This window comes from Sabethes cyaneus, chromosome 1 (assembly GCF_943734655.1).
Source record: "Sabethes cyaneus chromosome 1, idSabCyanKW18_F2, whole genome shotgun sequence".
Lineage (NCBI taxonomy): Eukaryota > Metazoa > Arthropoda > Insecta > Diptera > Culicidae > Sabethes > Sabethes cyaneus.
Genome location: NC_071353.1, coordinates 3,846,049 through 3,872,221, shown reverse-complemented (window position 1 = coordinate 3,872,221; position 26,173 = coordinate 3,846,049). Strand labels below are relative to the sequence as shown.

Here is a 26,173-nt window from a genome sequence, read left to right as displayed (position 1 = left end):
ATTTATGTTAATCGTGGCCTCATCTTGCGTGTATATTTTGTTTTGTTCGTTGATCAAGAATGTTGCATGAGCATGTTAGGAATGCACTAAACACAACTTTACAGACTAAATAAATGCTTAGATCATATTTCTAAACGTTGAATGAAAGCAATGAAATGCAATTACGTGGTGTGTCAGACACCTAATGCCTGCGGAGATCATCTATCTAGTCCAAATCTAACGGTCTTAATGTAATACACAGCTCGATGTATATATGTAGGCACTATCGACTGATAGTATGTAGGGAATGGTTTCTTCGTTATTGCGTTGCCGCGAAGTCATCGTTTTAACCTAGTTTTCTGTCTCCAATCAATCTAAACTGTTAGTCTAATAGTTCAATGAAGGTCTAGATAAACACAGCCGATTTGCATGAAAGTTCCATCGGTTGAAGAACTCATACCTACATGATTTTCAACTCGATTGCTGCTCTACAGTTGCTCTTGATCTTCGGCTTAAAACCAGTAAAAGCTCTGTCTGTAACAAAAACGGCTATCGATAGTGAACTGGTAGCTGCTACCTCGGCTCTGCTAGGAAGTGGTTTGCGCATCATTATGCAAGCAGTCGATTTGTAGGACGGACATGAAAAAAGTTCCAAGCTGGTTGATCCCGTTGTTTATTTCATTCCTTTATGCACTATTAAAACGTGATGTTTTTTTGTTTGGCTAACGCAAGTCTAACGTCTTTAAATAAGAAAAGAGTTTGTTCGGCACTCCTTAAAGATTCATCCAAACTTACATAATCGCCCATCACCTACCGTATAGCTTTTCTTTCAGAAGCAATAGACGACGACATTCACTTTCTCCACCGAACCGAAGAAAAACTAGTTCTACAGCTGTGAATACATTTCCTCTTTTCGGAGCCTAACGGTTCACACCAAGCAACCCTACCATGAAACAAGCCAAGACCATCGAACGGCTTGAATGAATGTATAAACCTCCACAAAAAAGCCGATTTCCTTCCCAAACCCCAAAACCAGCTCGGCTGCACAATTGCAAATGCAATGCAAAGTGCAAGCTTTGCAATTGGAAAATGCTTACGTGCGCTTTAGTCGAGTTTAGTCGGTTTCAACTGGCGCTGGAAGGAAGCTAACGGTGCAAGTTTCGGTTCCTAATTCTCGTCGGTCAAGTTCTCCGCGTACGATGAAGCTAGAATATCGCATCCTAGAAGCGGACATCAGTCAACGGTTGGATAAGTTTTTCCATAAAAAAGATTCCCTGCTGGAAGTGAATCCCGGCCGAGTCTTTATGCCAACTAGATTCCAGGAAATTGGAGACGACATTCTGAGCCTGGAAATACGGAAGGATGACGTTTGGTTGCTGTCCTATCCCAGAACGGGATCGACGTGGGCTCAGGAAATGATTTGGCTGCTCGGAAATAATCTCGATTACGAAGGCGCGAAAAGTATTCAACAGGTCAGGACCCCACTACTGGAGCTTTCTGCCATTTTCTCGGAAGACCGCAGTGTCGAAGATTTTGTAACGTAAGCAGATTTTCTGGCATAGCATAGCGCATAGCGTAGACACTCTAACAGTAAATTGTTCATTGCAGCAAACATGAGAAAGTCGACTCAGTGACTTGTGTTCGTAATCTACCTAGCCCTCGTTATGTAAAGTCTCATCTCCCGTGGCAGCTGTTACCCATGCAAATGGACACTGTTCGGCCCAAAATGATTTATATTGCCAGAAATCCAAAAGATCTTTGCGTTTCTTATTACTACTACTGTCAACTGATTCACCAGACAAGTGGAAGTTTCGAAGAGTTTTGTGAAATCTTTCTCAATGACCAAGCCCCCATCGGGCCGATGTGGGCGCACATGTTGTCTTTCTGGGAACGTCGTACTCAACCGAATGTGTTATTTCTCAAATACGAAGACATGAAACGCAATTTGCCAACGGTAATTCGAGATTGTGCTCAATTTATGAATATCGGGCGGGAACTGACCGCCTCGGAGGTGCAGGACCTGTGCGATCATCTACAGTTCGATCGCATGCAGAAAAATCCAGCTGTTAACATGGAACCTCTGATGCAGAACTCAAATCTAATCGACACGAACGGAGCGGTGAAGTTCATCCGAAAGGGGGCGATTGGAGATTGGAAGAACTACATGAACGACGATCTGTCCAAGCGGTTTGACGCCTGGATCGAAAAGTACTTTGACGGTACGGGGCTGGAGTTCGTGTATGAATAGGTTTCTAGGTTGTTTGATTGTTTTGTTGTTGTTTGTATTTTCTAAGTTGTTTGCGAAATAAATCGTGCATACCAGTGATACCATTTGTTTATATACGAAATACATCGTTGGTATCGTCTTTTCCGCAATCCGGATATTTCGCACGCAACGTTGTGAACATATAAGAAAAACCAGTCGGTTGTGACGGAAACTCACGTGCCACATCATAGCTCGGTTGGTCTGCCCTGTGCTATTCATAGTCCTATTTTCCTCCAATATGTGTGCAAACATGCTGTCGGAAACCGTTTAACCTGTTTACCCGTTATGGCAGATTAGACGAAACTAACGTTCTGACGGATAACTTTTGCTATTTGTGGTTCTTAATGGAATCAGATTTACCATTCAATAATTTATTATCTCATGCATAAAAGGAATAATGACGCGAATGTGCGAGACACCGTTTAGAAAGCGTTTTTGTTTAGCAGCTCGAGATATTTAACACGAGTAAATATTTATGCGCTGAAACAGCCTCTATGGGGCTGTATCTTGAATAATTCTCCATGTAATAACTGATTTACTTGTAACTTGATCACTTTGAAATATGCTTTTAAGCCTAAATTACCTGAGGCGTGTTTGCTAGATACAGCCTGAATTCGTTAATTGGGCCACGATTGCACTCCAGCTGATTCGATAATTGGGCCGACTGACAGTTGTTAGAAATTTCTAAACTCGAAAATTCCATACAATTTTGACATTCAAGTTGTCATATAGCCCAATTAGCGAACACCCAATTAACGAACCGCCCAATTAACGAACCACCAATTAACGAAACTTTGCTGTACTATAGTTATCAAATTGATTGTAAACTCGCTCAGGACACATTCCTGCGTTACGGGACACCATCCCTACTATGCAAGCCGGTTACTATTTCATCAATTCCCTGGCATTCAAGTGGAAGATAATGTCCGCGTTAATCAACTATTTTACAAGATATTTGCCAAAAAATTGGTGAAACAGGAAGCGGTTCACACAGTAAAAACGGATGCTAGTTGTGCCCCGCAACGCTGCAATGTGTCTCACTGTCATCATGTTCGCTGGAAAAATAACTATAACAAAGATATGGTAATTATGGTAATATTATGTTAACCGTAGGATACAAAATACAGTAAAAACAACAAAATTTATCGCCCGAAAAGATAACCAAACTATCAAACTTATTGTTGTCCACCATAACTTTCATGGTTTTCAGAGATTCTACCATAAAAATGACGGGTTGTTAAGTATCTTAACAATAAAAAAATCTAGTTTTTCGCGAACAAAAATTTTCATTTACAGTCGAAGTTATCGTCCTTTTATGGTATTTTTTTGGCGAGAAAACAAAATATAATTAAACTAGTTGAGCCCGAATCTTACGATCCGGAAAATATAAATGTCTGTTTAGAACTCAGAAAACTGCGGATACATTCCATTGGCCAGTGTTTGCGAAGATGTTTAATCTTTGTATTAGTTCTTTGAGTTCTTATATTGCATAATATTCTTCTTCTTCTTCAGCAGCATAGAGTCGGGGTGGCTCGTGCTGTTTCAAGCCATCGTCTCCATTCAACTCGGCCTTGCGCCACTCGTCGCCAATTTCCTAGTCGTCTCAGAGGTCGCAAATCGCTTTCGACCTGGCCGAGCCATCGTGCACGTTGGGCCCCCCTGTTCCTGGTGCCGGTGGGGTTGCTGAAGAGGACTATTTTCGTCGCACTGTCGTCCGGCATCCTTATGACGTGTCCGGGCCACCGTAGCCTGCTAACTTTCGCTAGATGTACGATGGGAGTCTCCCCAAGCAGTGCCTGTAGCTCGTGATTCATACGCCTCCGCCACTCCCCGCTTTCAGTTTGTACTTCGCCAAATATCGTCCGCAGCACCTTCCGCTCGAACACTGCAAGGGCGCGTATGTCCTCCGCGAGCAGCGTCACGGCTTCAAGACCATAAAGAACTACCGGTCTAACAAGAGTTTTGTACATTGTTAGCTTCGTGCGGTGGCGTACGCTTCCTGATCGTAGCGTTTTACGAAGGGCAAAGTAGCCCCGATTTCCAGCTTGGATGCGCTTGGATCTCCTTACTAGTGTTGTTGTCCGCGGTCACCAGCGATCCCAAATACACGAACTCCTATGCCACTCTAGTTCGTCGCCGCCAACGGTTACCGTCCGTGGGAGACGCGTTTGTTTCCTTTGAGCCTCTTCCTTCCATGTATTTGGTCTTCGACGCATTTATTTTTAGCCCAATTCTCCTAGACTTCGCTTTTAGTCTGGCGTAGATTGCCTCGGCCTTCGCAAAGTTCCTGGCTATGATATCGAAGTCATCTGCAAAGCCTAGAAGTTGGCTACTCTTGGTAAAAATCGTGCCTCTCGTTTCGATGCCCGCTCGTCGGATCACTCCTTCAAGAGCGATGTTAAACAGCATGCAGGATAAACCGTCACCATGTCTCAACCCTCGCCGCGTCTCGAAGGGACTCGAGAGTGTCCCAGAGATGCGTACGAAACATATCACTCGATCCAATGTAGCTCTGATCAGTCGCGTCAGTTTGTCCGGAAAACCGTGTTCGTGCATTATCTGACATAGCTTGTCTCGATCGACTGTATCGTATGCTGCTTTGATGTAAGATGTGATACGAGTGCACATTGTACTCCCGACATTTCTGCAAGATCTGTCGGATAGTAAAAATTTGGTCTGCAATTGCGCGAGCCTCCAAAAAAGGCCTGATAATTCCCTACGAAACCTTGTGCTATCGGTTACAACCTGCGTAACAGGATCTGGGAGAGAACCTTGTAGGCGGCTTTTACCAGCGTAATACCGCGATAGTTGCAGCAGTCTAGCCGATCACCCTTTTTGTAGCTGGAAAAAACCACTCCTTCCATCCATTCCTCCGGTAGCTTTTCCTCCTCCCAAATCCTTGAAATAACCCAGTGTAGAGCCTTTGCTAGCGTTTCTCCGCCATGATTATAAAGCTCTACCGGTGGGCGGTCTTTCCCAGCGACTTTATTGGTCAGCTCGATTTCTCGTTTGACTTCTTGGAGATTAGGTGCTAGGACATTACTATGCTCCATGGGCGCTCCACGGTTAATTTCCGTTCCGCCTTCTTCTACAACTTTGCCATTGAGGTGCTCATAGAAGAACTGCTTCCATCTGTCGATCACCTCGCGCTCGTTTGTGATTAGATTCCCTCCTTCGTCCGTACACATGGCAGGTTTCGGTGTGTAGCCCTTCCGAGTTTGGTTCACCTTCTCATAAAACTTGCGCGTGTCATTAGGTCTGAATAGTTGTTCTAATTCTTCACGATCTCTGTCCTCCTTTTGACGCTTTTTCCTCCTCAGGATCGTGGTCAACTGGTTCCTAGCTCGTCGGTATTTGGCCAAGTTCTCTCTAGTGGCAGTACTTAGATAATTTTTCTAAGCAGTTTTTTCCCCTCTACCGCTTGATGCCATTCCCCATCAAACCAATCATTTTGTGTACTCCGAGGCTCAATACCTAGTGTCTCCGATGGCCAAGCGTATTCTGCCGCAAACCGTCTTCGAGATTTGAAGTTCCTAACTCCTCGGAAGAAGGCAGTGCCTTATTCAGTATTCGCGCGTAGTTCTAGGCAGCTTGCGGGTTATCTGGCTGCCTGATGTTCAGCCGAGAAGGAAGGACGGCTTTGACGTGTCCGGTATACGGTGGACAGCTTTGAGCGCACATGTACTGCTACACTCAACCCGCGCACCCTATGAACTTGTTTTGATTTGACGAAAACAATCGTTTTGAAAACATTTCAAACATGCGCGAATTCTAAACGTCCGGTTTGTAGAAGAGGTAATTGGCTTGGCAGTTTCGATTAAAATGGTCTATTTTGAGTGCTGGCGAGAGGTAAATTCCATGTGAGCTTTATAACCAAAGCTCTTGAGCAAGAGGAAACGCATTGAGTTTTTTTTTGTTTTTTTTTTCAATTTACCCGCTCAATTGACGTTAAACAATTGTGTATGACGCTTGATCGGTTTTTAATGTGAACGCATTCATACCCCCGGGGTACAGATTAAAAATGTTCAGATTAAAGAAGGTCATATCAACGGGGGTCCACGGTACTAGGTAAGGGTCAAAATCAATATCCGCACCCCGTCGGGCGCGTACGTTCGTGATGTTATTGCAGATTGCAAGAAAAATCCTCACATCGCGGTTATCTTGACTGTTGAACCAAACCATCAAAAGATCACCGCAGAGCAGATTTCTGCAATTTAATACATGAAAATTTACTAAATCAATTGTTTTTCATCAAAACCATGCTACAAAACTGTTATTTTGTAGAACTGCAAATCATAAAACCTAAATTTTAATATTGCGTTTATCTCGCGGTTATCTCCTGAGCGCGTTATCACCGCCGCTGCATGCGGATTTTTCATAACCGCCGCAATAGAGAAGGTCAGGTCAGATGGTCAGGTGATCTCCAGGTGGCTTTGTGGATATCCTTGCGAGGGAAAAAGGTGGTTCGGATCACCAGGCCTCGGTAAGCTGCGAAGTTTATACATCGTTGGCCATTATCGTTCGTGTCGGTGTGCAGGCTATCGGGTCCTACCACCGATCTATACATTTCTTCCCTACCGACCTGGGCGTTCATATCCCTATAGCGCTGGTTACCGTATATTATTGAAAATATATACCATAAATTCGGGTGTTATTTATCATTTTTTGACGTATTCTTTAAATACCTAGGATTAGAAACATATTTGGTCGGTGTTAAGTCAGACCGAACCAAGTGACAAAGCTTTGATTTCGAGAAAAACGCGTTCAAAGTTTGCTAACTCTGGTTGTTTGCAATACATATTTATGTAGCCTGATTAGAGTAAAATGTAGCTTAGAAATTTCTTGATAGTTTGCTGTCATTAACTTTTTTTAATTTTGCGACTTGGTCCGGTCCTATAGGTTCGGTCTGATTTAACACCGACCATTTCAGAAGACTTGTGCCGCTTAGTTGGTTTCGAGGTACAATGCTGGTCTAACAAGTCAGTCGTCGTATGTTCGAATCTTGGCTAGGTGGTGCGGCTAGATAGAGTCAGTAGGATTTTTGCACCAGCCCTGTACTCTAATAGCCGGTTGCGAAATCTGTCGATAAAGAAGGGTCAACATCTCAACAGGACGTTTACCTTAAGTGGCTTTGTTTTCTTTTGCATTTCAGAAGACGATTCAATTTTAAAATAAGTACTGTTACTCGGTTACACGACCGTGTCATGTACATCTTACATAAATTGTTTTAATTTAGACATATTGCTAAATTATATCCCCAAAGTCAAAAACTACAAGGTATACAGCCCTAAGGGTTGTACGAAAGGGTGACGTAGGACTATATCAGATCATCAGATCAAAGACTAATGTCTGCATTTATGGCATATGTATGTTTATAAGAATCTGTGAGTGCTATTGTTTAAGTGAATGTTTAAAAGAGAAGAGCGAAATATTCAGATTCAATTCTTCATTGAATGCACTGGTGGCTATGAAAATACGTGGACGGGGCTTCATAAGTACAACGCCTGCAACCTTTCAGACATAGAGATTTCTTTTAAAAATCACTTATGCGCATTATAAAAGTTGAAATGGTAATGAATGACTAGCCCACAGAGTATTGTATTGAATATGATTATGCGTTGCTTGATTTGTTTCAATAATGTTACTTTTACTCACATTATAAATAACATTAAAGCCAAAGCACGTTCATCGCAAATATGACGTGCCATTCGAATGTTCTTCTCTTTTGACATTAATGGCAACAGGCACGTTAGCGGCGTCGATTCACTGTCTTTTGCTTCGAGAAGGTTTCACTAGTTTACGTGCAGCTTACCGTTTGTTACAAAGCAGAAAATATGGCACATACGCAAAAATTTATGTATTATTTGTAGGAGAGTCCTTATCCTACTACCACAGGGGTGAGGGGTCTCAACCCATCATAAAATAAATAAATTCATGCCTCCAGAAACCCCCACATGCCAAATTTGGTTCCATTTGGTTGATTAGTTCTCGAGTTTTGGGGAAATTTGTGTTTCATATGTATAGGAGCCCCCCCCCTCCCCCTCTTACACCCTCCTTAAAATTGTTCTCTTACCGCCCTATAAAATTGCTGGTCATTTTATCTATCCAACGACATATAAATTGTTCATTTTCGTTCAGTAGTTTAGTAGTTACTAGCATTTGAAATCTATCATTCAAACGTTACACTTCTATTTTCATTTTCACAAAGTGCTACCCAGTCCCAGTATAGTAAACAAAGACGTAGTCCTACGTCAAAAGTTACGTTTTGTTGCCGAAGTAAAGATGTCAGAGCCAACAGAGCTGAATTAAAATGCTAACTTTATCAAAAGTAATTTAGTGTGTATGTATTGCATGCAAGAAAAAACTATTATGATGGCGGAGAGAAATAACATTCCAAAATTTGACATTTCGTTTGAAGTATGCATACATAAATATAGTGACCCTCTGTGCTCTGTATGTGGCCGATTCTGAGGCCTGGTAGTAGACTTCGCGCTTAGTGTAGTGGCAGGTAGAACCCTGTTGACTTGAACCAGTTAGTTGCGTACTCCAGCCAGTGTCAGTGGCCTTCAGGCAGAATTGACATTTATCAGCTAGTAGATTATTGGTACAGTTATTCATCCATTCGACAGGTAGATAAACCAGCGCAGCGGAACATCCCTTTCCTGAAAAATCTGTGAGCAGTAGGAAGTTTGCTGATTGCATTCAGTGACCAGAAACCGTTCGATGGGGAAGTACAGATGCTACCCCAATCCGAACAATCCCCGGAATTTGGAGCAGATCAGCAATGATTTGAATCAGGAATGCAAAACCTGCACCGAGCACAGTCGTCTATCGAAAGGCCTCCGGGAGAGGCTGGAAATGTAAGCGAACTGCCTTGCCTATCTCTTTTTCTGTCTAATTTGCACTTCTGGAGGCATTTTCTATTTGATTATTCATTTGGCTAGTGAGATGTATATTGTTATATCTGTTCTCATCCGAGAGGTAGAATTTTTGTCGAGTTGGGGAAGCAGGAAAACTCCGCACACTTAAATTCAAGGTCGATTTCGTAATCGATTTTCCTCTAGCTGCATTCGATGCATTTTCACACAGGGGTTTCCGTCACCTATGTTTGTTGTTTGTTGTAGGGTGTTGAAGATAATCAACAAATTGACAAGAGAGCGATTTAGTTGTTCTCCAGTAGGGCGGCAGTTTAAGATGCTAAGCTTGAGATTTCATTCAACGAATGATGCTTACATATTACATTTTAGATCTAGCAAATTGTCATTAAGTAAATAGAATGTTTATTGTTTCATTAAGTTATTTTTTATGGAAATTTAACTGATGACAAGCATGTTTCTTGCAAATAATTTTAAAGATAATCTGTTTTTTCTCCTAGTTTGTCGCGCCACTTGCGCCAGGAGGTGGTGAAGCGAACACGCGACGGATGCTCGCCGTTGTTTATCGTGTGCCGACGCGGCAACGTAGAAATTACGGAGTATCTGATAACGATGTGCGACGCGAACAGTGAACAGAAAGGTTTATACGAGGTTTCCGAGGACCGATCCGTGCACTGTGTCACACCACTATGGTGTGCCTGCGTGTCCGGAAATCTTCCGGTGGTCAAGTGTTTGGTGCGGTTGGGATCTAACATCAACGCCCTGTCGGATACCGGCTCGACGCCGTTGCGAAGTGCCTGCTTCATGACACATATCGACATTGGTAGGTACCGATAGCCTTCACCTCATGCGGAAGCAGTGATTGTTAGTCGTTTTAATTACCTCCGTTTTTATTTTGTTCAATTTCAAGTTCAATACTTAGTGGAGAATGGAGCGGATATTCGGAGGCCAAACTATAACGGCGGTACTTGTCTAATAAATTCGGTTCAATCAGTGCAACTCTGCAGCTATCTGATTAGCAAAGGTGCGGATGTGAATGCGCGTGACATTCAGGATAAAACGGCTCTCCATTATGCTATACAGGAACATAGACTAGAAACGGCTCAGCTCCTGCTGGAGCACGGAGCCGATCCGTTTGCGAAAAGTCGCTACGGGGATGATGCTTTGCAGACGGCATGCCTGAAAGGTGCTCATCAAATTTTTGATTATCTGAAAAGTAGAATCAACTACTCTTCGGAGAGACTGGCAGATGCTCACGAGCTCATTGGCTCGACCTTTATCGATGATCACAATGAAACACGGGTCGCTATTTTGCACTGGCGGTTGGCTCATCACATTCGATTAAGGGATGCTAACTATATTCGCAAGAGGCCCGAAGTTCAGCCCCGTTCTGCATACGGAAATGTTACGGAATTTTCCACCATTGCTGAGCTAGACAACATCGCTGCTGATGTGGATGCCATGCGCATTCAGAGCTTGCTTACCTACGAACGAATACTTGGAATCGATCACAAAGATACGCTGTTCCGGTTGATGTTTCGTGGTGCTTCCTACGCAGACTCGCTGCGTTACCAAAGGTGCATCGATTTGTGGCTGCTGGCTTTACAGGTGCGCGTCCAGAAGTATTCCATTCTCTATTCGGACACTTGCCTAACAGCACAGGCAATTGTGAGGCTTATGCTCGATTTGCTAGACAAATACGTAGATGTGATGCCGAACGAATTCGTCGAACAAGGAATGCCGCGCTTCGAAGATGTCTACGACGTCTTTCAAGTGCTGACTTCCAGCATCAATGGTAGGTGTTCCCTCGATCAAATGACGTTAATCATTAGATTGGTTATTATTCCATTTACTCATTCGCAGAGGCTCGTCAGTTGCTTAACATAAGGCCGGTTCACCGGAAGCAGCAGGAAAACTTTGATCGAATTCTCAAATGCCTGACCCATCTGATGTATCTGCTAATAGCAACGGCAAAAACGGCCGACGAGCGTGAATTGGTCAACGAATCCGTCCGAACGCTGGTGCGGAATAACATCCGCAGTGCAATCACTAACGACACACTTTTACATCTATCCGTGTCGCGATTGAACGTGATCAAGAGTGGTTACTTCACCGACGACAGTAGCTTGCGGGTTATCTTTCCGAATCTGAACGTGGCCAGGTTGCTGCTGGAGTGTGGCGCGCATGTCAACGCCAAGAACGAAAGCAAATCAACGCCACTGCTAGTCGCTTCAATGCCGTACAACTACGACCGTGAGGTGAGCTTCGAAATGCTTACTAGAACTATTCGCATAATTCGCTAATTTCTATCCAACACGGACAGCTCGTTTGCATGCTGCTGGAATATGGTGCTCACTTGGATCAGCCCAACCGGAACGACGACCGGCCGATGTCACTGATTGCCATCAATCCGGTCAACGATATTCCGCTGGTCAACTACATTACGCTCAAGTGTCTCTGCTCGATGGTTATCACCAAGTTCGGTATCCCCTACCGGAATCAGATCCCGCGCACGCTAGAGGACTTCGTCCGATGGCACGAACCGTAATGACGAACGTCCCGGCGCGGTAGCTTCTTCCCGTCTGCTGCGGTGTAAGCTCTGAAGCTGTAGCGGTGAGGTATGCCCTTTTTTCCACGGTTAGATTTTCCGTTGGGTCCTGCTGGTTCGTTTTCCGATCGATCAATCCGGATCATTAAAGTTTTCCTAGTTTTCCAATAGTTATTTTGTTTCGCGATGGCAAAAAAAGACGGAGATACTTTTCGATTATGTTTAAAAGGTGGAAATATTATTAGGACGCCAGTGTGAGAGAATTGAGTGTAATAGAGTGTTATGAATATAATTATTTCGGCTAAACAGAGCAGCAGAACTAAATATTCGCTTATAAGGTGATAAATGTCAATTGGAACAGCGCCATTAATAGCAGGGAGGCTGAAACGGATTCTAGTAAAATGTTGCATACAGAACAGAAGGGTATGGTAAAAGTTGCTTCGAAGTAGTCTGAAGAAATTGGCTATGCCTTGGTGTACTACTTAACTTAATTGAGAGTCGAAGCTCTGGCATATATTTAGATTTTTGTATCATGCAAGAAAAGGATGTTAGATGAAATTTGGATGATTTTCGTTAGGTGCTAGTGTAGGTCAGGTCAGAGCATCAGCATCAGAGACGGCACGATCACCTCCATTCAATTTTGATTCAATGTAACTGTACCGCCTTAGCCAAGCATAATTTAAAAGAAGCTTACGTAATGCAGATCAACTGATGTGGAAATCGAACTAAATTGCAATTTTCAAGTACTGGACAAACGAGCGAGCAATAGATAGCTTTCAAACAATGTGAATCTCGAAAATCGTGGGCGATTTTGGAGATAAAACCAAGCTGAGGTGTGGTTCTCGATATCAATGCAGTGTGATGTAAGTGCAAGAAAAACACCGAGATCACTTACGTGATCTATTCTTCTTAGTTGCAATCCGTCGACGTATTAAACGAACAGAACTGGCTTAAAAATACGGTGAAACGTCATAACCCCACACTTGGCAGTACTGATTACGAGCCAGTTACTTGGACTCCAGCCAACGAAATCATTCAGCATGGCCTGGTTCGAACTACTAGATAAAATTTAGCGTCGTCGGCATATATCAAGGAGTAACAAGGTGACGAAGTTTGAAAACAGCATGAATAACAAGCGCTCCATATTGCTACCCTGCGGTGCACCGGTATTATTAGTAAATTTCAAAGACATGCATACACCGGGCTTAACGCGATTTTACCGCCTAGGTACGAACTTAACCAGTCAACGAGTCAACAAGAAGCACCATCAATGATCAATGTAATCGCACCATCACATCAATTTGATCCTTCGGACTCCTTCTGTTCCATATGTGATATTCACGTCTAAGTACACTCTAACAAGTTAGTACAAACGTACAGGTTGAGAAGCAAAAATGTATCTCTTCTTACGGGAGAGGCTGACGCCACTTACTACATATAATCTCGAATAGCTTTGAGCCATCCAACAGACTAGTGATGCCACGGCAATTTTTAATGTTCTGCCGGTCCCCAGATTTAGACACCGGAAACATAAAAGACTGCTTCAATATTTCGGGAAATTTTCCTTGCGCAAAATATTTGTTGAAAATACAGCATAGCGGGACTGCTGTCACCCGCAATGCAAACGACAGGAGGGATTCCAACAGGACCTACTGAGTAGGATCGTTTTAGCTCCTTTGCTGCGTCCGATATCATATCGGTGGAAACTTCAAAATTTGTCAAATCAATTAAAAAACCTGGGACTTCAATTGTCACGCTCTCGGCTTCGGTTTCGGAAGCAATTCGATTGGTGAAAATAGAATCCATTTCTGATGTTGCCTCAACACCGTCCGGTCCAGACAAACACTCAATGCTACTGAAGAGAATTTCTTTCTAGAGTTGATGAAGTTCTAAAAGTTCTTCGGATTCTTACAAGGCTTGGTATGCACCCACAGAACGTATGACTTATGCAGTGCACTGGTCAGTCGACAGTGAGCATCACTATGACCTGGAATTAAATAAAATTTTTGGTCAACTGGTTCCTAGTCCGTCGGTAATACTTAGATAATTTTTCCAAGCAGTTTTTTCCCCTCTACCGCTTGCTGGCATTCCTCATCAAAATTTTGTGTACTCAGCCTCTCCGATGGCCGAGCGTATTCTGCCCCAACCGTCTTCGAGGTTTGAAGCACCTAACTCCTCGGCAGAAGGCAGTGCCTCATTCAGTACTCGCGCGTAGTTCTCGGCAGCTTGCGGGTTATCTAGCTGCCTGATGTTCAGCCGAGGAGGGCGGCTTTGACGTGTCCGGTATACGTGGACAGCTTTGAGCGCACGTGTACTGCTACTAGGTAATGGTCAGAATCAATATCCGCACCTCGTCGGGAGCGTACATTCGTGATCGTGGTCAATTTGGTTCATTGTACGTTGGTCAGGTGATCTCCAGGTGGCTTTGCGGATATCCTTGCGCGGGAAAAAGGTGCTTCGGATCACCAGGCCTCGGGAAGCTGCGAAGTTTATACATCGTTGGCCGTTATCGTTTGTGTCGGTGTGCAGGCTATGGGGTCCTACCACCGGTCTATATATTTCTTCCCTACCGACCTGGGCGTTCATATCCCCGATGACGATCTTGATGCCCCGTGACGAGCAGCTGTCATACGTTGCCTCCAGCCTCGCGTAGAACGGGTCTACCTTCGTGCGGGCAGTGCACGTTAATGATGCTATAATTGAAGAAACGGCCCTTTATCCTCAATACACACATTCTCTCGTTGATCGCCTTCCAATCTATCACGCTATCCTGCATTCCGCCCAACACTACAAAGCCCGTGCCCAGTTCGTTGGTAGTGCTACCGCTCTGGTAAAACTGGGCCTTTCTGCCACGGATTTCCATACCTTCTCTCCTTTGCGACAGATTTTCTGTAGAGCTACGATGCCGAGTTTGCGGTGTTCAAGCTGTTCAATCAGCACCCGCTCGCAACCTGCGAAATTTAGCGATCTGCAGTTCCAAGTACCGAGTCTCCATTCGTCGTCCTTGTTTCGTCGCCTGGGTCGGTGCCGAATATTGCATTCCGAATTTGCTTGAATTTTGTAAGTTTGATTTGATTAGGTGATTTGATAGGTGTGTAGCCGTACTGGGGCAACATTACCGAGTCTCGCTGCCATCGTATAGTGCCGAGACTGACTATACATCCTTCCCGGTTAGTATCCGACCTTAGTTTCCACCGGGATTCTAAACCCGATCTCCACTAGGGTTGCTCGTATTCCGCCTGGTACGACGAGGAGGTCGGGATCGGAGTTGCTGGATAAGAGACTAACGACCACTGTGGGGTCTATATTCCGCATTATCCATTTACCATTTTTTAAGTGTGTAGTTTATTAGCAGCAGCTATAGCAAAACAGTTCAGCAATTACGGTCGATGCTTTGTTCGTACTGCCAGCTCCACTCCGGAACGAGCAAGTTGGACATCGTAGAACACTTCGTGTCTACCAGATATAGCCGATCCGACATTTACATCATCCTCTCCGTTTTGAAGAAAGGTAATAACGTCGAACAGAAGACTGGTTGCGGCCGCTCGAGGAAGACCGAGAGGAAAGTGCTCTTATCGTTCCACGCCTTGGTCTGAGAGGTCAGAGCAACCGGTCAAATGATGAAGAAGTACCTGGCGAAACTGGACCTTGTTTTTTTGTGGAAGCCGACAATCACCCATAAGCAACGGCTAAAAGTGCTGGTGAAGACATCTTTCCAGCGAAGCGCGACATTGTGATCATAATGAATGACGAAACCTACTTGACCGGGTGCTTGCAGTCCCCAACCGAGAAGGTATGTAGCCGCAAGGTAGGTCATTGGTTCAAATCTTAGTAGAACCAGGCCATTCGATGTCAAAGTGACTAGTATGGGTTTATTCTCAGGCCCCTCATCATCCTTCCTTCATGCTGAATTCTATATATCGATATGGCCTATTGACAGTGCAAAAATGACTCTTATAGTAAAATGCACTGGTTATCTGCGCCAAGGATGGCTATAATTGGGGACTGCGCTGTTGTCATGTGGAACGAGGTGGGTAAAGTAGAGAAAAGCATTGAAGGAAGGGTACCTAATTACACACAAGCACGAGGTTTCCTGGAACGGGTAGATATCCAGTTCGAAATTGAAATTGCCGCTTTAATCAAAAAGTATCACACGAAGGACAACCACTGGACTAGACATAGGCGGGCAGCAGCGGAATGGATCATTACACAATGTGCCAAACGACTCGGTTCTGCTTGCACGCCGATTGTTAACGGAGGCTTCGATAAATTGAGCACTTAGCTCTTATGAACCAATGAAATCTCCAGGTCCGGATGGTATTCTACCCATTTTCTTACAAGAAACGGTCGGTGTTATGTCCGAGCTCATCAACCTCTTTCGAACCAGTTTCACTTTGGGATATATCGCGGAGAATTGGCGGAAAGTCAGGGTGCTCATACCTAAGGCTGGCAAATAAGACAAAACCGATAAGTCTGACTTCAACGTTTCAACGGAGAAAATCACGGATAACTATATCAGCAATGAATTTAAAAAAAAACTCTCCGTTACATGTAAGTCAACATGCATACCAACACGGAAAATCTACGGAAACCGCACTGCACTGCTTAGTGACGTTAATTGAGAAATCGCTCAAATATCAAGAGACAGCACTTTGTGCTTTTCTTGCTATTGAAGGCGCTTTCGATAACACATCCTTCGCGTCAATTAATACGGCTCTCTGTCAAAAGAGAATCGACCACACTACAATGAGCTGGATTCAAACAATGCTCTCGAGCAGGGAAATTACAGCATCATTGGGAGATACGTCGGTCACGATTTCGGTGATCAAAGGATGTCCACAGGGAGGAGTTCTCTCCCCCTCTGCTCTGGTCACTGGTGGCCAACGTACGCCTTCACAAGCTATCACAGCTTGGTTATGAGACCATTGCTTACGCCGACGACGTTGTACTTATCGTCAGAGGACAGTTTGACGCAGTATTGTCAAGTCGCTTGCAAGAAGCTCTAAACACCACCATGTTATTGTGCTCACAAGAGGGATTTAAACTTAATGTAAACCCCACCAAAACAGTCGTTATACCATTAACTAGGCGAAGGAAACATACCATTACTTCCCCTATACTGAATGGTGTCATACTGGGCTTTAGTAATGAAGTCAAACACCTCGGAATATTTCTCGATAAAAAACAGAACTGGGCATCCCACCAAGATTGTGTTGTTAAGAAAGCTACTTCGGCTTTCTGGGCATGCAGGTCACTGTTTGGCAAAACCTGGGGATTGAAACATTTACAAGCCTTTTGGTCATATACTACTATTGCACGGCCTAGGATAACCTATGCTGCAGTCGTATGGTGGCCAAAAATGAATGAGGTGACAGCCCAGGCTAAACTAAACAAAGTTCCGCGCCTGGCCTGTTTTACAGTTACCAGTGCCATGTGTACAACACCTAATGCAGCCATGAAGGCAATGCTATGCTTACTGCCTTTGCATCTTCATGTGAAGAAGGAAGCAGAGCTCGGCGCACTACGGTTGCAAAGGAGTAAAACTATACTCGAAGGTAACCAAATCGGTCATCTTCGCATACTTTGGGAGTTTAATCTGACACTCCTAGTAACTTCAGTCTCTGACTGCATGGAAGTCAGGCCCAATGTGGGCGACCCATATGAGGTGATTGAAACAGATCGCTCAATGTAAAATAATGGAGGGTCCGATCTTCCATCTGGAACTATCTGTTTTTTTACAGATGGTTCAAAAATGGGGGCCTGCACAGGCTCCGCAGTCTACGGACTCGGCGTGAGAGAAACTATCTCATTACGAAAGTGGTCCACCGTTTTTCAAACAGAAGTATATGCAATATACATCTGTGCGACAATATGCTTGAAACGAAAGTACAGGCATGCGAAAATCGGTATCTTCACGGACAGCCAAGCAACACTACTGCCACACAAGTCCGCCAAATGCGTGTCCAAATTAGTTTGGGAATGCAGCACATCATTGAGGGAGCTCTCTCACCAAAACAACAGTATCCCGTTGGAATCAAACACAGGGTTGTAGACAAGCTAAACAGTTTATCTACCTAAACCCTGCAGTAGCTAAAAAACTATTCCATTTAACTCGTTGTCCATTTTACTACGCACAATCACGGGACCCCTAACAGAACACAGCTCTTTATCACTTAAAAAATATCGGCAAGGTATCATCCGACACCTGCCGCTGTTGTAACTCTGAACCTAAAAGTTCAGCGCATCTTCGGAAAATTCCTTTTTACTCCATAACAGGTATGGAGCCTGAATTCCAAAACGGTCAGTGGCTTTATAAACCATGTGGTACCGAATTGGGGCACAGGATTACAACTATCCCGCTCTACTCCATCAATGGGTATGAGCGGTACGTAAACTGTGTACAGCAATCGGGGCCTTCCACAAAAGAAATGATCGTCTGACTGTCGCAGTGACCTTTTAACCCAATGCCCTTCTGGGTTAACTTTTGGCTGCGATAAGTAAGCTTTTAAAAATTGGAACCTTGGATACTCCTTCTGCGTTGTTCACAAGCCATGCTCCTCTCCTCTAACTTTAGTAGTAAATTATCTTCCGACAGCGCGACATTGGTAAGTGATTTTGGCTTTGCCTTCTGAGAACTTCTGGTTTAACAGCCTTTTCCATTATCGGCTGAACTAAGCCAAGAAATATGATAGAGGGTTTTCAATCTAAAATTTACCATTGGCGCTGCCGACATAAAGAAAGACAGTTTTGCCTTATAACAAGTCGCAAAAAAGGTAATATAAATGTTAATAGTTAAGATATTACCGGCGGTTGCACGTATCTCCTGGTTTTTCCGATGATTTGAAAAATACTTGCTTTGGGTTTCCACCGTCCTGCAAATGTCCCATACATATCTTTTTCAAATTCTGCCTGGTAGAGGCGGTACAGTCAAATGAATCAAAATTGACATCTTGCTTACAAACGAGCTTATCCTGACTCTAACCAGGACCAAAATATTGCTTGCTACTCCGCGACTATCTATTTTTCTAATGTCAATGCAGCGCATTTAATCAAATAAACAAACATTTTGCTATGTTTCCTTGACAACGAAACTTAATGAAAACAGACACTTATCACGTGCAAAACAAATTAAGGCCTACTACAATTTTTACGCAGGCAAATTTGATGTTGGTGCAATTTATGTTCATATTTACATATTGAGGTCGTGCTAAAGAGTAACAGAATTACGATATCTGATAAATAACGATATCTCAGGAGGAGGCACCAGGCCAAAAATTCGGATGTCAAACATTTAGAGAAGGAACACACAAAGTTTGAAAAAATCGGAGCACTTTGTTGTCGGATTTGGTTGACCAATTGAAGGTTAAACCAGCTCTACCATACCCTTCTGTAAGGCCAGCAATCAGAATGAAAACCCTACTAAACATACTCACAGTATTCAAAACAGACAAAACAGCTATCCAAACGGCACAATACAGTTTATGACTAGTATCTAAACCCCAATAAATAATAATTAATATCGAATATTAACCAAATGATAGAATGTTGATAATTATTAGCCGTATAGTAATTTATAGAAATGAATTAAATATAAAGAGAAAAGAAAAACAATACCCCAACTACTACACAGTTGCCCCAATACACCTACTTTCTGCTGCAGGTTAAGTTGTCTGTAAAAAACGGTAAGAGTAACCTCAGCGTGACGTCTATTTTTTAAATCAATTTTCATCTATCAATGATTTGCAAGTTCACGTGAACAAGAAAGACTTCACAATTATGTTTATTTTCTATCAAAAACACCCTAATCGTTGACCCATGATGAAAAAAGAAAAAGAAAAATTAGTGTTTAGAGTTGTGAATAATAACACAGTTGTTCGCATGCTAACGCACGGAACCGATAACAATAGTAGCGTTCAAATATACACAATTCGTGAAATATTTCAAATAGTGCGTTCAAGTGATTCAATTAGGCGTGAAAGTTACTTACTATGGTTACGCTAGATCCGAACAGTCCAGTCCCCGTTGTTCTGTTTTTTTTCGTGACATCTGGAATATGTCTGTCATCTTGAGCTTGACCCAGGTCCTGACAGACAGTTACACCGGTAATGAGCTTCCCTACTATTGCTTCATGGATCTTCTTTTTCTACGGACAAAAAAACGGCGTAAAAGCTTTTCTAACAATTCACTTCCGATGGTCTAGTATTTATATTTGCAGTGCCACTAAACCAAAAAAAAACAAAAGCTCATTTACTTCAAACCATTCCCACAAACCGCGATAGCCATCCACCGGTAGTCACCGACAGTAGCAAAGCCGTCGCCACCGCCGCCGCTAAAAGCAGTCTTGTGTCACGAGCGAGCCCAACCGAGCAAGCACCGTTATTTTTCGCCGAATTGCTGTAACTATCGACGATGTGAATCTTCCAGCCCATGTTGGCGTGGGTAAAACTGTTGTAGTACACCACGTCCGGCCAGCTCGAATTGGGCGTAATCTCCAGGATGGCCGGATCGCCAGATTCGCAACTCCAGCGTAGCGTTCGGTTGAACTTTTTGAACGTGGCAAAGTTGTCATCCAACCGACGATCCTGTCCGTCCGGATGACGCGCCAAACAGAGCGGTCCGGCAGCCGTCGGTTTTGGACGGCCTCGACGGGTAAACTCCACTCCGGCCAGAACCCGAATTTCGCTTTGCTTGACGTCCGTGAGGCGATCGAATCCGCCCCGAGGTTCGTCCGTTATGACCAGTGGGTGGTAGAATTCCGGCGAATGGGGATTATTTCCTCCGCGAACCTAAAATATGGAACGACGGAGTAATTCGTTCCTAGAATGTGGTTTTCGGTTAACTCACCTTGAAGGAGTAAGTCAATCCTCGTCGAAGCCAAAGTTCCGGTACCATCAGTCCGTTGATGTACCAAGCTAAACCATTGGAAACGTGCCCGGTTATGCCTTGGTATCCCCGCTTTCCACCAGCTGGACCAAGTGTGGCAGCGAACGACCGAATCGATCGGTCGAAAATCTGGGCTTTCTCCCAAACATCCTTCAGATTCACTTCACTCCGGGTGAAACTAAAACAATCGTTCACCGGTTCCGAAGTATTGAACGCAATCATGACGTTCCGCTTCGGATATACATCATGATATGTCGGTTCATTGTTCGAATCAAGCCTTCCTAAAGCCCAAATAATGTACAAGGGACGATCTAGCACGAACTCCTTATCACCGTGATCGGGTGAAATCAACAGCCGCCGGAAGGTGATGGTATTAATCCCATCCTCGCGTCCGAACGTGTGCAGTTGATAGCTATCCTGCCCGCCAACCACATCGTCCCGACAGACGCCTTTATTTTGTCCCAGTACCTGAACGCACGGCGCCAGTGAGGTTATATTATAATCCACCGCATAGCCCTGATGACCTTCAATGAAGGCCACGACTACATCCGCGCCCTGCATCTGACTCTGACTGTCCGATCCACTGATTCCGAATGCCATATAGTCATCCTCTTTCACGTTTCCCGCCAGCTGAATCGTAATTTGTGGCCCGAAAACCTCCCACGACACCCGGTAATCCTTGTGCAGTTGACGACAATTTGGCAGCGACTCGGTATGCGGCGTCACCTTGACCAGCGACGGCGGTACATTCAAATCATCGGAAATCAAAATCGATCCGAAGTCTTCCTTCGTTTCCACGTCGTACACCGAGAACCAATCAACATCGAAGATCGTCATATCGCCCGGCAGCTCCAGCGTGATTGTTTCCCGATCGTAAGCGCGGATAGCATCCAAACTGAAAACCCAAAAATTCGCCTATTAGCAATGTTTTGTTACACACACACAGGAAATCGTTACATACTATCCCATCTCATCCGGCACCTTCTGACCCTTGGAGGACGGCGACGGTCCGACACCGACCCAAAAGTGCACCTGTTGGCCCTTGCCATCGTAGCTGAACTCCGTTATGCGAATCGTCTTCGAGTCCAGAATGTCGATAGCTTCACTGCTCACGCCGTGGCTGTTGCGCGACAGAGTGCCCGCCATTTGCGACACTGGCGGTTCGAAATCCTCCGGAATGTACACGTCGGCAAAGTTGTTCTGCGAGTTTAGATCGTACACGGCCAACCACTTGACCTCGGTGATTTTCTTGTTATCCGGCAGGCGAATCGTAAAGTCTTTGTTGAAATAACGCTCCAAAATGTTGGTTCTATCAAAAGTGGATGAAAAAAATGGTTTTTTTTTCTCACGATAATTTGTGGACTGCACTTACTTGCCATACTCGTCCGGTACAATGAAACCCTGTGGTCCCGGACGGTTGCTGGCGCCGGACCAGAAAAATGTGTCCACCCCATTGCCGTCGTAGTTGAACCCGGTCAGTAGGAAAGTGAACTCGTCCACGGCATAAACCTCGCCCGATGCCTGATGGTGGTAGGAGTTGAACTTACCAATGTACTTTCCCCGGTACGGACCGTCTTCCGGTTTTTGAGATTCTGCAATAGCAAAAAATCGCAATTTTAAACTCATTTCATTTATCAGTGACTTCGATGCCTGCTGGCTGCCTTCGAGTGACGAACCCAAAGTATTTTGTTGCTGACTGAACTTACCTACTATCACGATCAAAATTGTAAAGACTAGACTGAGCTGAGCTTTTCGGAATCCGGATTTCCATCGTACGTTGTAAAAATTATTAAACTTCCGTGATAGGAAAAATACTGTCATTTTCCTACGTGTACTGCGATCGGTCGTATCGTATCACTCTGTCTTGCCAGCTAATTCGCACCGTATACTGTCCCTCTTACTCTCGTCGTCTCTTAGCTGATTTTTTTCTTGTTTTTTCTTCCGTACACGCACAAGTGGCAAACTTATTTTGTCTGCACAACTTTAACTCTCACTTTGTTTTTTTTTTTCACATTCAATCCACTCTGCCAGTCGATTGACTAAATCTTCCGACAATTGATCGGAATTCCCTCTGGATGAATCGAAATCGACAATCACATTCTTTCCGAATTGCGTGTGCTATCGATGCTCGGACGAACCTCACGAATATATATGTAACAATTGGCGTGGCCAATTTCCGTACACCTGGGCTTTGACTGCAGGCTTGCTTGCTGACGACGGCTGGCTGAGCGATCATATCCAGAGAGCAGAAACCACTGAAGCGCGTTCGTTACACGCAAAGAAAGCAGCTCAAGGCTGCCCACATACGTATACGTGTCTGTCCGGTCCGGCCCCAGCAACGCGTTCAAATCCAAACTAAGCGAGCAGTCGTCGTCTAGCTGTGGTGCGGCAGTGAGCAGTCAGTGTCTGTACCTGTGTCCATCCATTCGCTACCACTTCACTTGCAGTCACAGACAGTCGCAGTCGCAGGCCACTTTGATTACCACCCCCCGGAAGGGAGGGTTCATTCGCACATGACACATACAGCAGCCCGCAATCACCTTTCATTTCTCACATCGCCTTGCGCAGTTTCTTTTTAATCAAACTCCAAAGAGAACGCCCAAACTGCTTACTCTCTCTCTCTTTTTTTGATTTTTCAAACACATACATGCAAGTATATTTTTGTTAAGAAATGCATAGCACACGGGACTGTCAGGCGGTCATGTTTTCGGATCTAACATGCCGATCGCAGCATAACAACATAACATAGCGCAAACAATGATGCTTCTGCCATTTACAAATGGCAGAAAGATTAAAACAAAACAAAAATCGGCAATGGAAGAGATTTGTTCTGGGTCGTATTCAATACGGATCACGACATGACACATTTTGTGTTGCTGTCGGTTGGCAGTAGAAAAGGGTAGAGTTGCCAGCCCCTTGGCTTATCTAGCACGATCATTATGCTGTAATTATGCTTTATTAATTCCAATCAAACTTAGTGCTTGCGGTGAGCTCGTTTACGCTATTAAAAAGTGAAATAAAATGAATCCGGCAAATTTTGGAATAAAAGATTTGAACGAGAAATTGGACTATTTCTTATCTCGGTGCTCTTCCAGATAAATATTTTTCGATAAAAATCAAAATTTGAGCTTCTTTTGAGTGTACTTTTATGAAACAATAGTCATTAGCTTGATCGCATCGTTTTCTACGATGTTGCCGTTAGAGGGTTAAAATCCGGCAAACTAAAAATTTCTCGTAAAATACCACGTAAATTTTGAAATTTACGTAAAAACTGGTTCTCGCTATTTTTTCCTTTGTTATACTATCAGGGTGTTTAATAAGTTCGAATACACTTTAAAAATGTGTTTAAAAAATGAAAACACAAGATATTCTATTTCTGAGTGAATTTTTATTGAAGCAGTGTTTATTGAGAACCTTTACGACATATTTGGTGGAGGCACCCCTCGTTTGTGCTTTATGACGAGCTTGAGACGTTTCTCAAAAGAATCACATGCGGCACGTACTTGGTTCATGGGCATCTCGTCCCAGATCTTGGAAATGAGCTTCTTAAATTGGTCCATAGTGCTCACTTTATGTTCGCTCTGCTTGGGCAGCATTCACGACCATACATAAAAGTCCAGGGGATTAAGATCCGGGGAGCTGGGAGGCCACAGTCTTATCGAGAAAATCAGTCAAATTTTTCCGACACCACGCTTGGACGATATTCGCCGTGCGGGCCGGTGCGCCGTTCTGTTGATCTTTCCGGTAGAGGTCACAAAGTTCCGACAACCAGAATCGCGGTCTTATAGTTCGCGGCGTTGATTTTTATGTTTTTCTCGATAAACACCAGCTTCTCACGCTTGGATGCGGCCCCCCAAACCATCACCGACGCGGCGCTCTGGAACCGCGGGATGTTTATGTGGGACGGGGGGATGCTGGCCAACGTCGGCGCCCACAGTCGATCATTTCGGACATTGTGCGGGTGTTGCAAGATGAAGAGTTTCTCATCAGAAAACACGAACTCCTGACCAGCGTGCTCTGTCCAGCCTCTTCTTCGTTGTAGCCGCCGTTACCCCGTGAACCTTACGTTTCTTGTACGGTTTGCATCCCAGGTCCTTCGCCATGATAGTGTGGGCAGTCCCGATGGACACATCCAGGTCAACAGCGGTTTTCCGGATCGGGCGGTTCATTTTTCGACGAATCCGCTACCTCACCACCTTGATGGCTGCTGGCGTCCTCGCCGACCGCGGCCGCCCGGATCTAGCACGGTCCTTGGCCGAGCCCGTCTCCCGGTACCGACGGATGATTTTATAGATGAAAATCCGCTTCACCCTGTGGGATTTTAACCGCCGAAATATGTCGCCGTGTCGCTCACCTCCCGCAAACAACTTGAATCCCGCTCACCTTTGACGAACAACTTAAATCCCGAGCCTCGGAGTTGCCAGCTGGTGACATCGTCGAAGAGCAATGAACCGGCATCAAGAACGCCTTCATCACGATCAGTGATGAAACACTCGGCAAAGCACACAGCGGGCGGAGGGAGTTGATCTCGGATGAAACTTGGAGGAAGATTGACGAGCGGAGAGAGGCGAAAGCAGGCATTGAGCGAGCGCGAACCAGATCGGCTAAGACAGCTGCCCGTCAACAATACGCCTAACTGCAGAGGGCTGTTAAACGTGCTTGTAGGCGGGACAAGTTCCGGTGGACTGGATGCCTTGCATTGGTCAAAAACCCTAAGAAAGGAGACCTAACTGAATGCGGTAACTGACGTGGCATCACGTTTCTCTGTATTACTCTCAAAGTACTCTGTAAGGTAATCCTCAACCGGATCCAGGAGAAAATCGACGCTAGTCCGGCGGCAGAAAGCTAGCCGATCATGTGCAGATCATATCACAACACTCCGCATTATATTGGAGCAGATCAACGAATTCCAGGACTCTTTTCTGCTGGTGTTCGTTGACTTAGAAAAGGCGTTCGACCGACTCAACCACGAAAACATCTGGGGCGCACTTAGGCGTAGAGGAGTTCCAGATAAGCTAGTACGAGGCGTTCTCGTGCAAGGTTTTGCACGACGGCGTCTTGTTCGACCCCATAAGGGTTACTGCTGGCGTGAGACAGGGCTGCATTTTATCACCGCTTCTGTTTCTCATCGTTATGGATGAGATATTAGTTGGAGCAATTGACAGTAGACCAAATCGAGAATTGCCTTGGAATCCTCTTACGATGGAGCAGTTAAATGAAAGCTGACGACATTGTCTTGCTCGCACAACGCCGAAACGGTATGCAGAGCAAGTTAGATGACCTCTCCGAGAGCTCCGAGGCGACAGGTAAAAGCCATGACGGGTAACCGCCAGCAGTGGAGATGTCTGATTTCATCCGTTTGTTCTGCCGAAACGGGCGGACATGGACATCTAAGTAAGTTATCTATCGAGACGCGAACAACCGTCGTCGCGCGGTTACCTTCGTAGGATGGCTGTCCAAATCTGGTGCTGCATCGCTGTGCTTGTCACTAAGCCTCGGATGCGTCTGTTGGGACGTGCTAACCAGCGTTGGTAGTTCGCTGGTCATTTCTCCATTTTTGTTGCATCTGCAACATAACCTGCGTTACGACGGCGCTATTGAGAGCATTCAAGGTGCTCTCCT

The 26,173-nt window shown here is 44.6% G+C and overlaps 3 protein-coding genes across 4 annotated transcripts; 2 read left to right on the top strand and 1 right to left on the bottom strand.

Annotated features, from left to right (window-relative positions):
• Positions 1-1,178: 1,178 nt before the first annotated feature.
• Positions 1,179-2,227, top strand: LOC128733469 (luciferin sulfotransferase). The gene is made up of 2 exons (XM_053827080.1): positions 1,179-1,519; positions 1,588-2,227. The coding sequence occupies exons 1-2, from the start codon at positions 1,179-1,181 to the stop codon at positions 2,225-2,227; spliced, it is 981 nt and encodes a 326-aa protein (XP_053683055.1).
• Positions 2,228-8,703: 6,476 nt separating this feature from the next.
• On the top strand, positions 8,704-19,574 carry LOC128733459 (protein fem-1 homolog C). Of its 2 annotated transcripts, XM_053827068.1 has the most exons (6): positions 8,704-8,800; positions 8,875-9,105; positions 9,621-9,943; positions 10,031-10,915; positions 10,984-11,378; positions 11,444-19,574. In XM_053827068.1, exons 2-6 carry the CDS (start codon positions 8,969-8,971, stop codon positions 11,666-11,668), a joined length of 1,965 nt encoding a protein of 654 aa, XP_053683043.1. In that variant the 5' UTR covers positions 8,704-8,800; positions 8,875-8,968; the 3' UTR covers positions 11,669-19,574. The 2 variants fall into 2 exon arrangements, with proteins under 2 accessions (XP_053683043.1, XP_053683035.1); XM_053827060.1 differs by having other exon boundaries at positions 8,757-9,105.
• A 288-nt stretch (positions 19,575-19,862) lies between these two features.
• LOC128739181 (protein Skeletor, isoforms B/C) lies at positions 19,863-22,908 on the bottom strand. The gene is made up of 5 exons (XM_053834615.1): positions 22,258-22,908; positions 21,924-22,143; positions 21,513-21,860; positions 20,513-21,446; positions 19,863-20,454 (listed from the first exon to the last, which is right to left on the bottom strand). Exons 1-5 carry the CDS (start codon positions 22,370-22,372, stop codon positions 19,921-19,923), a joined length of 2,151 nt encoding a protein of 716 aa, XP_053690590.1. The 5' UTR covers positions 22,373-22,908; the 3' UTR covers positions 19,863-19,920.
• Positions 22,909-26,173: the final 3,265 nt, after the last annotated feature.

Excerpts from the sequence above, each read along its gene's own strand:
- LOC128733469 (XM_053827080.1), top strand. The coding sequence starts at position 1,179 with ATGAAGCTAGAATATCGCATCCTAGAAGCGGACATCAGTCAACGGTTG. Across the intron at positions 1,520-1,587 it reads AGTGTCGAAGATTTTGTAAC|CAAACATGAGAAAGTCGACT; the intron begins GTAAGCAGATTT and ends TGTTCATTGCAG.
- LOC128733459 (XM_053827068.1), top strand. The coding sequence starts at position 8,969 with ATGGGGAAGTACAGATGCTACCCCAATCCGAACAATCCCCGGAATTTG. Across the intron at positions 9,944-10,030 it reads CATGACACATATCGACATTG|TTCAATACTTAGTGGAGAAT; the intron begins GTAGGTACCGAT and ends TTCAATTTCAAG. Across the intron at positions 11,379-11,443 it reads CGTACAACTACGACCGTGAG|CTCGTTTGCATGCTGCTGGA; the intron begins GTGAGCTTCGAA and ends CAACACGGACAG.
- LOC128739181 (XM_053834615.1), bottom strand. The coding sequence starts at position 22,372 with ATGACAGTATTTTTCCTATCACGGAAGTTTAATAATTTTTACAACGTA. Across the intron at positions 21,861-21,923 it reads GTACCGGACGAGTATGGCAA|AACCAACATTTTGGAGCGTT; the intron begins GTAAGTGCAGTC and ends CACTTTTGATAG. Across the intron at positions 20,455-20,512 it reads GATTGACTTACTCCTTCAAG|GTTCGCGGAGGAAATAATCC; the intron begins GTGAGTTAACCG and ends TCCATATTTTAG.